Below are 14069 nucleotides of genomic sequence, written 5' to 3' on the forward strand. Positions count from 1 at the left end.
GGCAGCCTTGGAGCCCGAGCCTGCAGTACTTCCCACTGCTGAGCACAGGAAGTGGCCTCCTTCAGGCAGAGAGCCCAGTTAGCTATCCTGCCCAATCATGGAGTCCCACCCATCCAGGGATCGTGGACAGCAACCCTGCCTGACCATGGAGCACAGCTTCCAGCCCCACGCAAATGCAATGCAGCCTTACTTCACCAGGGATGCCAGCCAGAGACCTTGCCCTAGAGTGGAGCATAGGCAGCAGACTGTCCAACCATGAAGCCCGGCCTGCAGCTCAGACTGAACAGAGTCTAGCCAGTGACATCATGTGGCTGGGGAACTCAGCCTGATGAACACAGATTCATAAATTCTCAACAAAATACTAGCAAACCAAATTTACTGGCACATTAAAAGGATCATATGCAATGACCATGTGGTGTGCAAAGATGGTACAATATATGCAAATCAATGAATGTGATACACTCCATTAACAGAATGCAAGATAAAAATCATATGATCTCAATAGATGCAGAAAAAGTATGTGACAAAATAGAACATGCATTTATGAAAAATGTTCTCAACAAATTGGGAAAATACCTCCACACAATAAATGTGATAAGTGACAAACCAGAGCTCACATCATCCTTAATGGTGAAATGTTGAAAGCTTTTCTTCTAAGATCAGGAATAAGAGAAGAAGGCTCACTTTCACCACTCCTAATCAACATAGTACTGAAAGTCCTAGCCAGAGCAATTAGGCAAAAAAGAGAAATAAAAGGAGTCCAAATCAGAAAGGAAGAAATAAAACTGTCTTTGTAGATCACATGATCATATATTTAGTAAACTTTCAATACTCTACAAAAAAAAAAAAAAACTATTAGATCTAATGAATGAATTCAGTCAAGTTTCAGAATACAAAGTCAACATACAAAAATCTATTGTGTTTCTGTACACTAATAGCAAGCTATTTGAAAAGAAAATAAAGAAAACCATCTTATTCACAATAGCATCAAAAACAATGAAATACTTAGAAATACATTTAATCAGGGAAGTGAAAGATCTGTACATTGAAAACTATAAGACAATGACGAAAGAAACTGAAGAAGACACAAGTAAATGGAAAGATATCCTATGTTCATGGATCAGAAGAATTAACATTGTTAAAATGTCTATACAATCTCAAGTGATCTGTAGATTCAGTGCAATCCATATCAAAATTTCAATGACATATTTCACAGAACTAGAAAAGCAATCCTAAAATTTTTTTGGAACCACAAATAGCCAAGTAATTTTGAGAAAGAAAAACAGAACTGGAGGCATCACACTTTCTGATCTCACACAATATTACAAAGCGATAGTAATCAAACAGTGTGGCATTGGCGTAAAAATAGATATACAGACCAATGGAACAGAATCAAGAGCCCAGAAATAAGCCCCCACGTGTATGGTCAACTAGCATTTGACAGACTAATCTAAAATACTCTCTGGAGAAAAAGAATACTCCTCAATAAACGGTGATGGGAAAAGTTGATATCTACAGGCAAAGAATGAAACTGGACCCTTATCTTACACACTCAGCAAAAATAACTCAATATGGATTAAAGACTTAAATGTAAAATCTGAAACCATAAAACTCCTAGAAGAAAACATAGAGAAAAATCTCCTTGATATTGGTCTTGGCAATTAATTATTTTTGTAGACGACACTAAAAGCGTAAGCAACCAAAGCAAAAATAAATGAATGGGACTACATTAAAATTAAAAGTTTTTGCACAGTAAAAGAAACAAGCAACAAAGGAAAAGGCAACCTACAGGATAGAAGAAAATATTAGCAAATCATATATTTGATAAGGGGTTAATATCTAAAATATATAAAGAACTCATATAGCTCAATAGCATGAAATATCCATTTTAAAATTTATTTTTTAAATGGGCAGAGGACCTCAATAGACATTTTCCAAAAAGATATAGAAATGACCAACAGGTACATAAAAAGGTATGCCCCAGATAATGAAGGCGTTCAGGGGTCAGGTCCTGAACCAGCTTGGGGAAAGTTTTTAGAAGAAGTGACTTTTGAATTCAGTCTCGAATGTTGGGTAGAAGTTTGCTATGTGGGGAGTCAGGAGATAGGAATGAGGGAGGAAAATAAAATTCCTGTAAGATTCTGCAGTGTGTCAAATGAGATGATGGCATCTTTTCTTTATTAAACTACTGAAAAGACATTTAACATGGCTGCAAAGAACATAGAAGTGGTCATTTGTAGCAGGAGAAAGAAAGGTGGCAGATTACAGAAAGCTATACAGAAAGTTATACAGAGGAGTTTGAAATTTATCCATCCATTAAAAAAAATAAAATATATTGTGAAACCATTGAAGACTTTTACAGTATTGGCGTTTCAGAAGCAAAATTCTGAGGAAACATAAAGGCTGAGAGACAGACAACAAATGAAACTTTTGTTAAGAGGCAAGAAATAAGACTGAAGTAGGACAGGTGAAAACAGAAGAAAGAAGTTGCTAGATATTTTGGACCAGAGGGTAGATGGATATAGGCCACAAAAAAGAAGAGAGTCTGCAGTGTTTAATGAGTCTGCCACCATTTTCAGTTTTTAGTGCAGGAAATTGATAAGTGGGAGACTCTAACATTCTCAGAATCAGTGATAGAGCAATCTAACCATTAAGACCCAGACCTTCAATTTAAGGAAATATATAGTATTTTTTTTTAAAAAGCAAAACATCATTTTTATTATGTAAACTACCAAATGTTTATTTAATTTCCACTTAAAATATTTTCAAGTAAAAATATGTACAAAAATACATATACAAAAATTGAAGCAGCTAGAAGCATGACAAGTATATATATATATATATATACACACATAAACACAATTGAAATGAAATTCAATACAAAATTAAGTGACATCATATTGCACCAAAATTTACTCCATACAAAAACACATGCACTAAGAGTTTCCACCAGATGAAATCACACTTATTTCATAGTATCTTACCACTTACACAAATAGCCCATAAACACCATCTGGCAGTGTGATTGCTGCACCAGAAGTCTCCCCAGAGGGAAATCATTAAGCTGTAGAAAAATCCACTTTATTTCACATATCACATGCTGGGATAGGCATCAGTGCCAGCGAATCCTAAGAAATACAACACCATCCACAAATAAAAGTCCCTCTGCACCACTTACGTTCTCAGAGTTAAATATCTTAGTACTCCGGATATGACTGGAATGTAGGTGCAGAAAAGGAACTTTGCTCTTTAAGAATTTATCAACATAAGACATGTGAAAAATTTGTATAAAACACACCGAATCGCCTCTACCAAGTTTCATTATCACATGACAGAGGGAAAAACCCTGTTACGGAGGAGGACCACTCAGGATTCTGAGGCTCACTGTTCCTTTACTGGGTTTCCCTGTACCTGTAGTTTAGGTCACATGGCCAAACCCACTATTCCCCCACCCTTTAATTAGGGAAAGGTTCAAGGTCATGACAAATGCATTCCAGATCCAACTTAAAGGGGTATAACTGGTCTATAAAGTACAATGTGAGCACAGATCAAAGAGATGGCGGCCAGCACAACACTCCAGAATGATCTTATTACCACATTCCCACTGGGTTAGACTGGTTCCATTGGTGCCAATTACCGATGCTTGCCATAGGATACAAAAGGCATTTAAATACATTCATACATAGTGCCTACTAACATGTTAATATGAACATAACGACACTCACACGGACTTTTCTACCCCCTTGATAATTGAACAAGTTACTGTTACTAGGTCAAATTTTAACACAAAGCTCACTAAACCCATTCCTATCAAGTACACAGATATATTTACTATAAAAAGGCATGGAAGATTCATCATGAGATGAATTCGGAGTCAGTAACTAAAAGCCATCGCTATCAGTACATCACTACTCCACGAAAAGCACTCCAGGGCATCTAACCCACTCTATGATAAGCAAAAGCAAGTGCCGTAAAATTTTGAGTCAAATCTTTGTCAACAAATAGGACACATTAAGTTCTCCAAGCATTGAGTCTAGGAGGCCACGAGGCTTGCCTTCCTCTGACTTGTGTTTATTAGAAAGCCACAAGTAGCCAGTACTTCACATCAGTAAAACACAACTAGTTGTTCACCAGTTTGGCATAGGAAGAAGACACTTTATATCACAGTACTAAGCTACGCAAGTTTAGCACATCTGACGCTTATGTTCACAAATTCTCAGACTGTCGAAGGGGTACCACTGAAAACTCATTGCTGTTAAGCTACAATCGATTTACAAAGAGATAGAATTGTGTGTGTCGTGGGTGGGGGTGGGGCGGTCAATGCCTGTGTTCAAAATAAGCAGCTATTTTGAACACAGGCATTGGCCCCAAATAGCCTCTGAGTTAAGTGACAGGCCACTCTCTGAACATGGATAATGTCAAAAGAAGAACCTGGTTTTCAAGATATAAGTATTAACACTTTAGCTCCAGACGTATGGCAGTCATAAAGGGGAACCTATTAGGTAAAACGTTTCTCCAAGGAAGGATCAAAATAATCCGAGACTACCTAACAAAATTTGGAGGATTCTTATGGTTTGTGTGGTACCGTAGTTATACATATTGGTTTTTTGCTTCTAGAACGACTAAAAGTACTATGTGGTAGTAGTGCTGAAAATTGTGAGTGTACACAGTAGTTTAATGTAGATCATACCTATTCTGTTATAAGCATACGTTACATTCATTCATTTGAAACAATCTGTGTTTTATTTCTCCAAACTATTTGCTACTTTTTATAAACTATTCTTTATATTACATTAGTCTGTAAACGGAAATATGGAAGGAAGGAAAAATGCCAAGGAAAGAAGAACTCAGAAATCCTTTGAAATCAGACAGGTACTCAACCCTAGAACTAGGGAACACACTGCGTTGCCGCTCGTGTGAGATGAATATGCTTCTGAACGTGCGCCAAAGAATTAGCAGGAGTAAGGGAGGTCTGTCCTCACAATCTCATTGATATCGAACCACTCACATCTCAGCCGTTACAGCTGTAACACACAGAGGCCGGATGTGGTTTCCCACCAGACGCTGTGCCAAATACCTGTGGCACAGGGTGCTCAAAAATACAGTCACTGCTGCAAAAGAGATAACTGTGCGTTAGTCTTTTTGTTCCTCTAGCTTTCAGCATGGCCTGTAGAGGCTTTAGCAAGAGCTAATAAGGACTCAGCAAGCAAGTCTTCTAACCAATAAATTAATTCATTGGTAAGCCATACTTTAAGAAAAAATCAGTAGTGTATATGCTGAGGGAAAAAAAGTATGTTCACTTTCAAATGCAGTCATCTGAAAGGGGATCAGATGCCTAGTGCTCCACAGCTTCTTGAGAGAATTGTTATCTATAAAACAGTTAAGACCATTATTGATACTATAAATGGCCCTCCATCCTCATAGCTGAAATACACACATATAACAAACAACTATTTGGAGACTGTAACCATCCTCCAGTGATATTTTAAAGCCAATGGTAACCGAGAAGGGGGGCAGGGACTACCAACAAAGTAAACCTAAGTGGTTAATCTCTTACTAAGAATATCAGTAGTTGTGTAAATTCAAATAAGGACTCACTCCTATCGTGAGGATATCACGCCAAAAAAACAACACAAAGGGAATCACTGATTCATGCAAGAAAAGAGAGAAATGGTTCAAAAAGTTTAAGTTAATATCCTTATGAGGTTGTAAAGGACAATTATCTCACAACATATGAAGAACTGGTGAATGTTCTGTGAGACCACGATTTATGCCTTTGTGAATTTAAATCAAATCTAAAACTAGACCAGGCATTTGCTTTTCAACGCCAACTACATTGAAAATGCAACAAAAAAGAAGAAAGGATTATCTCCAAAAATTTGCTGTTAAAATTTGCTGTTATTACAATTACTACCTAGAGGTTACACTTTTAGGTATTATAATATAGATATTGAGAAAGATTAAAAATACTGCTTACGGGAATATTATCCTAAAAAACATTTATAGGTAATAATTCTTTTATCTATAAATATTGTAAACGGAGGCTGTCAAGATGATTCATTATTTACTCTAACTTACATCCACCACGAGCTTGTTGTCAGTTACACAGTGCCACACTTTAATTCCTGACTTTGGTTAGGAAGGTCGTATGTAACTCTGTAAACATTACAGCACCAACACACAGCATATCATCTAGGGTAAAATGAAGCAAGATTATATTTAAGAAAAAGTAAATTTCTTGACTCATCTGCATTCAAATCCCAAATCTCTCCTATTTCTTTCCAAACTAAGAAAAAGAGCTACAACAACAATCCTACTCATTGTTTTTCTATCACTCAGAACTGACATATTAACTATGTCAAAGGTGAAAGGCTCCTTATATATCACATGACATATATTATGAGAAAGGCACTTATATAGAGATAGATACTTCAACTAACTCACAACTTTACTTAAAAATACATCCTACAGGTTGCTGGACTTACGGTGACCACTTCTTTAGGTAAATAAATGTTGAATAACTATTGTATACATCTGAAATTAATATAACATTGCAAGTTAAGCATATTTTAATAAAAATCTTAAAAATATATCCTACAAACACCCATGCTTATTTCTAGTAGAAAAAGTAATGGGAGTATTTTACTTAACTCACAAGGATGAATGCAGATTTTGTAGGGCCATTTTGCTGATCTTTTTCAAGAAAATTAATACAAAATTCCTAGTGCAAAATTAGGTATAAGACCTTGGAAGGGGCATATCTAAGTGAGGGGCAGTGAAGCTTATGTTTCAATAGCTTCTCAGGAATATCCAGCAGACAATTAATTTTTAATATTTCTCTGACTGCACTGCATAATAAATTATGCCCAAATATTGTTACCTCCAATCATATATTACTTTCATTTCCTGCTACTCTGACCTTTAGTTTTCTATCTTTTCATAATCTTTACCGCAATTATAAGGAATCAACTATAGGTCAAAGACGCTCCCTTCCTTAGCATTATATTCATCTGCAAATAGAGACAAAATAATGAGTTTCCTGAAGACTGATTACAGTTTATGAAGAATTCTGTTGAGGGATGTAACTATACTGATGTTAACTATCTGCTGATACACCAAATAGCAATTGGGAAACAATTTTACCAGGCACACAAAGACAATCCGGAAATTGGTTTCAACGTATGTCTTTTAGTGTTAAACTGTCGTGCATTTCTAATGCAACCTGATAATTTGTCCTAATTTTGTGCCGGGGGGTGGGAGAGATACAGGACAAGCACACAGGCACATGTGTGCATACAACACAGCTAATGTTAGGGTCTGGTACTGGAGTCCGCCATCTTTTCTAGGACATGATACCATTCTGAAGAACCATTGTGAATACTGATTCCCTTATTACAGAAACCCTGTGTCTTGTCATGATGTATCCTAAAAATGAGTTGAAGTATAACTTAATCTCCATCACTTTCTTTAAAAATTACTGAACGACTTTCTGTCCAGTTAAAATGGTATGACAGAGGGACTAGAAAGTTAACAATGGAAAAACCACTGTTGATAATGATGGAGAGAATGGTGACTACATATTCTAGTTAGCTTGTACAATGATATATGCAAAGAGAAACTGGAACCAAAAATAAACAAATAAATAAAATGAGGAGACCTGTCTGCCCCTGTTGATATAAACACATTAACCTCAGGAATCATCAAGAACCACACAAATGTCTCCATGAGACTTTACCTTTTTTTTTTTCATTAGACAAAAAAAAAAAAAAAAAAATCAGGAAAGTTTTCAGGTTTAGATTATATGGGCCTAGACTGTGAAAAATAGGAATATGAAGGAAATCTATTTTACCTCCAGAAACAATATAGTGGGCAGAAACGTGGATAAGTATATAGGAAATAGAGACTACAGATAAAATTTTAAGCCCTAATGGTAAGAGAAAAAGAGGACCTTTACGAATTCACTTAGGGACCCAAACACTAGGTTTGGCTGACAAAATGTCAATCTTGGATATGTTTTAAATGTTATCAAGAGCAAATACTGAAATTAATGAATTGATATTGACTGAAATTACTAATTATCATTACTGTTGGTCAATTGTCTGTGAACTCTACATCTTCTCTTAATGAGGTTAGTCAGTGTAATTCTTTCAAAAATTCTTATTTCAAATGGACAAAAAAATTAAACAATGAAACATACTCTGGCTATGACTATTTAATCTTAGATGTATGTAAACAATAATTAACAAATTGCATCATGATATTACTGTCATTTGAAAATTCCACAATATTGTCCAAACCTAGTATAATAACACCTGTCTGGATACACATATTCATGCACAGTTTCTCCTTCTTTCAGTGAATCTGTTATCAGTTATCTCTTTTTCAAGTGGAATGATAATTAAGGTGAGGAAATTACTGATAAAGCTTAGATATGAAAGTGGAAAATTTCTATAAACATCAGTTGTAAATCTTATTTAGCAGTGACATTTCTTCCTCAATTTTTATGTAAATACATGCCTTTTCCTAATTGAGCTGGACAGTTTTATCTGAAGAGACATTTTAACAGAATATAAAATGTACAAAGGAAATGTACAACCTGTCAAAATTCATCACCATGTGAAAATAGCTAAGAAATAAAAAAATTGTTCGGAATTACTAACATTGCATATAGATCGGATTATATGGTTGAGCATAATATTTTGGGCATTTCCTTTTTTGGTGATTCCTGCCTTACATTGATATTGTAATTTGAAGATTTGAAAATGCATGTATTTAGATATATTTATCAATGGTAAATTATTCATGAAACAGGTGATCGTGCCTAAGAGGATTTAATACCAAACTGATTATTGCTTTGCTGTAAGAAAGGTGTTACATCCTTTCTTGATCAAATGGGCTGCCGTGAAAACACAATGGCACATAACCATGTAACTTCCGATGATGAGTGAAAAAAAAATCCTAACATAATAAATTCTCAAGGATTTTCACTTCAACATAATTCCTGAATTTGTCTCATAAACAATAGCCCCTAGAAGCTTTTCTTTAATACATTCATTAAAATTGGGACTATTCCCTCTGTCCTTTGTTCAAAATGCTCTGAGTATCATCCATTAAAAGATGAGTGATATCTAGTTGATAGCTAAGGGGATGTAATGCAATGCCAATGAAAAACAAATTTCCTTTTTTCCTCTATCCATAACGATGACATATGCCTTTCTTTTTTCTTTCTCCAGAAGAGTAGGAAACATGTTTCACAGTATTGTCATCTATAGCATGTAAAAATTGTTTTTACAAAACCCATATATACAGAAAACATCTCCGTCTTCAATTTGAAGTTTCTTAGGCATGATAAGCTATGTTATAGAGAAAGACCACTGAAGTCACTGTCCATTCCATAGCCTTTTCCCCTAACCTCAACTGGTAAATATCAGAGACTCAAGAATCATGTGAAATCAGGGTATGGTTGCATATTAGCGTTCTGTAACTACATGGAGTTATTACTAAATTTCTTAGAAACCAGTGTGAATACGCTAAAAGATCTCAATAGAAATAACTGATTCCTTTAAGTCCATCACCAAAGTTGAAATCCTCTGGATTTTCATAAAATGAAGTGAACGTCCATATCTTGTTTCAGCCCTTTGAGCCAAGGATAGATTGCCAAGATTTCAAATGCATTAATTCATAGTTTATGACAATCTTCTTCTGGTACAACTTCCAGTATTATTTGTAATGTTCTGGTTATTCTGCCTACAAAGAAATAATGAAGAGAAATTAAAAATGTACAGAAATCAGAAATGCATAAAAAACAGCAAAATGTGAATTACTTGGGGTTGAATACTGAAAACACACAACTACCTATTTCATAGAGCACTTTCAAAAATTATTTACTTCATTAGAATCCTATCATGCTCAATTAATTTATTTGTCACTTCTATAACTTCCCATGGTGGCTTTTCAGCAAGAATACATTAATATTTTATATTCAAATAAGGACTGTCATTTATGAACCAGGAGGCTGAAAATATTTTGAGACAATAGGATCAAGACACAAATATATGTTCAAAAACACATTTCATATTCAATTTAAAATTGTTTTGTTGTTTTTGCACCTATGAGATTACAACCAATTCCTCAGCAAAATCAGAAGAAGAGTCAGAATAAAATTTCCAGTCTCAAACTTGTAGTGTATTATTGATCAAAGCTCCTCATCTCCCAGGACCTCATTTGCCTCCGTTACAGGACGGAGGGCCTTGGGAGTGATGTTAGCAAAGTGTAGGGTTAGAAGGTCCCAACACTCATCTCCCCCATAACAAAACAACAACAATAAACAAACAGTTACAAACTGAAGAAAATAGCTCGGGAAAAGCTCTAGACAACAAAGAAGAAGCAGGAAACAAAACAGTGGAGTTCAAAAATCGAGGTGGCCACATAGGAAAGCAAAGGAACTTGCCTGCATCACCCCATCCACCAGCCAGAGCCCTAAGGAAGTTCACCAGAAGGGAGAATGAGCAAGAGGTCCCCAGCCAGCCTCCCCACTGTGGACATGCGCAGCGTTTGCTAGGGAGTCTCCCACCGTTGTCAACATACTGATCCCTGCTGATGGAGCAGCTTGGAGTGCCTCCACCTCTGCATCTATTCCCAGAGGCTAAAGCTAGTGCTGAGGTGAGATGCTCTCGGGGTTGTTGCTGTGCCCTGGTTGTTGCTGTGCGCCACTCTCAGGGAATGGGTGCCACAGCACCTTACCATACACCAGACCTGAGCTGCCACTGCTCTTTGCCCCGTTGGCCCCAGGTCAGGCTTTCTCCCACCATTACCAAGGCAGCTTCCCCTGCTCTGAGCTCTGCCCCCAGAATCCCAAATCACACTTTGGCTGCCATTCTTGGGGCTGTGCTGCTGCTGAGCCCCACTCCCCCACATCCGAGGTCAAGACCTTAACTATCATTGGGGAGATGGACTCTTGTTGCTCTGAGCCCCATCCCCGGGGTCTCAGGTCCCGGCTCTGACCTACCATTGCCAGGGGCACTGCCATGACCCTGAGCCTCACGCCTGAGGTGGGCTGAGGATCAGATGCATCAAAACCTCCCAACACAGAAAAGACCAGGAACAGATGTTTCACTGGTGAATTCTACCAAATGAAGAATAAACACCAACACTTCTCAAACTGTTCAAAAAACTTGAAGAGGTAGGAACACTCCCAAACTCATTTAAAAGGCCAGCATTACTCCGATACCAAAGTCAGACAAAGACACTATAAGAAAGAAAAATTACAGATCAATAGCCTTGATGATTACAATGCAAAAATTCTCAGAAAAATATTAGCAAACTGAATTCAGCAACACATTAAAGGATCATTCACCATGATCGAGTGAGATTTATCTCAGGAATGCAAAGATGGTTCATCATGGTAGTGGAAATCCTAGCCAGAGCAATTGGGCAGAAAAAGAAATAAAAGGCATCCATATCAGAAAGGAAGAAGTAAAATTATCTCTGTTTACAGATGACATCATATACATAGAAAACTCTATAGACACCACTAAAAAAATTGTTAGAACCAATAAATGAATTCAGTAATGTTGAAGAATATAAAATCGGCATATAGGAATCAGTTGTATGTTTGTACACTAACAACAAATTATCTGAAAGAGAAATTAAGAAAGCAATCCCATTTATTAGGTTGATGCAAAAGTAATTGCAGTTTAACAGGTTAAAAATAATTGCAAAAACCGCAATTACTTTCAATGCTAATACAATAGCATTGAAAACAATAAAATACTTAGAAATAAATTTAACCAAGGAGGTGAAAGACTTGTACACTGAAAACTATAAGACACTGATGAAAGAGACTGAAAAGGACACAAACAAATGGAAAGATATATCATGTTCCTGGATTGGAAGAATTAATATTGTGAAAATGTCTCTACAACCCAAAGTGATCTACAGATCAACGCAGTCCTGATCAAAATTCCAATGGCACTTCTCACAAAAATAGAACAACTGTACTAAAATTTGTTTGAAACCACAAAAGACCCTGCATAGCCAAAGCAATACTGAGAAAGAGAAAAAAGCTGGAGGCATCACAACACCTAATTTCAAGCTATGTTACAAAGCTATAGCAATCAAAATAGTATGGTATTGGCATAAAAATAGGCACAAAAATCAGTAGAACAGCATGGAGACCCCAGACATAAACCCTCATTTATATAATTAACTAATTTTTGATAAGACTGCCAAGAAGACACAATGGGGAAAGGACAGATTCTTCAATAAATGATGCTGGGAAATCTTCAATAAATGATGTGGGAAAACACATGCAAGAGGATGACACTAGACCCCTACCTTACACCACTCACAAAAAGTAACTTGAAATGAATCAAATATTTAAATGTAAGACCTGAAACTATAAAATTCTAGATGAAAATGTAGGGAAAAAGATCCTTGACATGGATCTAGGCAATAATTTCTTGGCTAAATCACCAAAAGTACAGGCAACAAAAACTAAAATAAACAAGTGTGACTACATTAAACTAAAGAGCTGCACAGCAAAGGAAACAATCAATAAATTGAAAAGACAACTTAAAGAATAGGAAAATCTATTCGCAAAGCATATGTCTGGTAAGGGGCTAATATCCAAAATCTATAAAGAACTTAGACAACTCAATAGCAAAAAAAAGGAAAATAGTCCAACTTAAAAAATGGGCAAAGGACCTGAACAGATATTTTTCCAAAGAAGACATACAAATAAATGGCCAACTAGTGTATATGAAAAGGTGTTCAATATCTCTAATCATCAGGAAAATGCAAAACAAATCATAAAGAGATGTCACCGTACACATGCTAGGATGTCACAACTCAATTCATGGTGCTGTGACCAAGTGGTTCAGGCATCATCCCCAGAGGGTGTAGAGACAGGATGAAAGTTACCAGGTTCCTGATTGCTGAATGGAGCAGAGTGGCCTACTGGCCTGGAACATTCAAACTAGACATTTACATAAGACAGGCAATTAAAAAAAAAATCTGTACCCTTCAAAAAATAAAAAAGAAATAACAAAACTTGGCAAGGATGTGAAGGAAAGGAACCCTTATACACTATGGTGGGAATGTAAATTGGTACAGCCATTCTGGAATATAGTAGTTCCTCAAAAAAATTAAAACTAGAACTACCATATGACCCAGCAATCCCACTCCTGGGTATGTTTCCAAAGGAATTGAAATCAGTATATCAAAGGGATGTGTGTACTTCCATGCTCATTGAAGTGTTTTTCACAATAGCCATGATTTGCAAACAGCACAAATGTCCATCAGTGAGTGAATGGATAAATAAGATGTCTCTCTCTCTCTCTCTCTCTCTCTCTCTCTCTCTCTCTCTCTCACACACACACACACACACACACACACAGGAATATTATTCAGCCATGAGAAAGAAGGAAATCCTTCCGTTTGTAACAACATGGGTGGGACTTGAAGACATGCTCAGTGAGATAAGAGAAATGCAGAGAAAGAGAAATACTGTATGCAGTAATATATGTGGAATCTGAAAAACTGAACTTGTAAAAACAGTAGACTAGTGATTGCCAGGGGCTGGGGGCGGGGGAATTGGGGAGATGTTGTTTAAGGGTGCAAACTTACAACTAGTAAATAAGTAAATTCTGGAGATCTAATGCACAACATAGCGATTATAGGCAATAAAACTATACTATAAAAGTTGCTCAGACTAACTCTTGACTGTTCTCAACACAAAAAAGAAATGATAAGTGCATGACATGATAAAGGTGTTAGCTAACGCTATTGTAGTAATTATATCGCAATATATAAATGTGTCAAGCCAACATGCTCAAGTACATTTTAGGCTTACACAATATTATATGACAATTATATCTCAATAACAAATAAATTTTAAAAAAAAAGAATGAGGAACTTGGACTAGATGAGTGGTTCTCAAAGTGTATAGGAGACCCACACTGAACGTTCAGGAAGGAACATGTCACACTAGGAAAGCAGCAAGACCTCTAAGGGGCTCTCCCTGTGTCCAGCCTTGATGCGCTGTGGTGACCTGAGTAAACAAGACGTCT

At 36.4% G+C, this 14069-nt stretch overlaps 1 protein-coding gene across 2 annotated transcripts in view; it reads right to left on the bottom strand.

Moving 5' to 3' along the window:
* Positions 1 to 9660: 9660 nt before the first annotated feature.
* SLC7A11 (solute carrier family 7 member 11) overlaps positions 9661 to 14069 on the bottom strand; it is a 179998-nt gene continuing 175589 nt past the window's right edge. For both annotated transcript variants that reach the window (XM_033134368.1, XM_033134367.1), the window contains one exon: positions 9661 to 9747. In XM_033134368.1, coding sequence (XP_032990259.1) covers positions 9680 to 9747 — 68 coding nt within the window. In that variant the 3' untranslated portion in view covers positions 9661 to 9679. The remainder of the gene's footprint in view (positions 9748 to 14069) is intronic.

The sequence above is a fragment of the Rhinolophus ferrumequinum genome, chromosome 18 (assembly GCF_004115265.2).
Source record: "Rhinolophus ferrumequinum isolate MPI-CBG mRhiFer1 chromosome 18, mRhiFer1_v1.p, whole genome shotgun sequence".
Lineage (NCBI taxonomy): Eukaryota > Metazoa > Chordata > Mammalia > Chiroptera > Rhinolophidae > Rhinolophus > Rhinolophus ferrumequinum.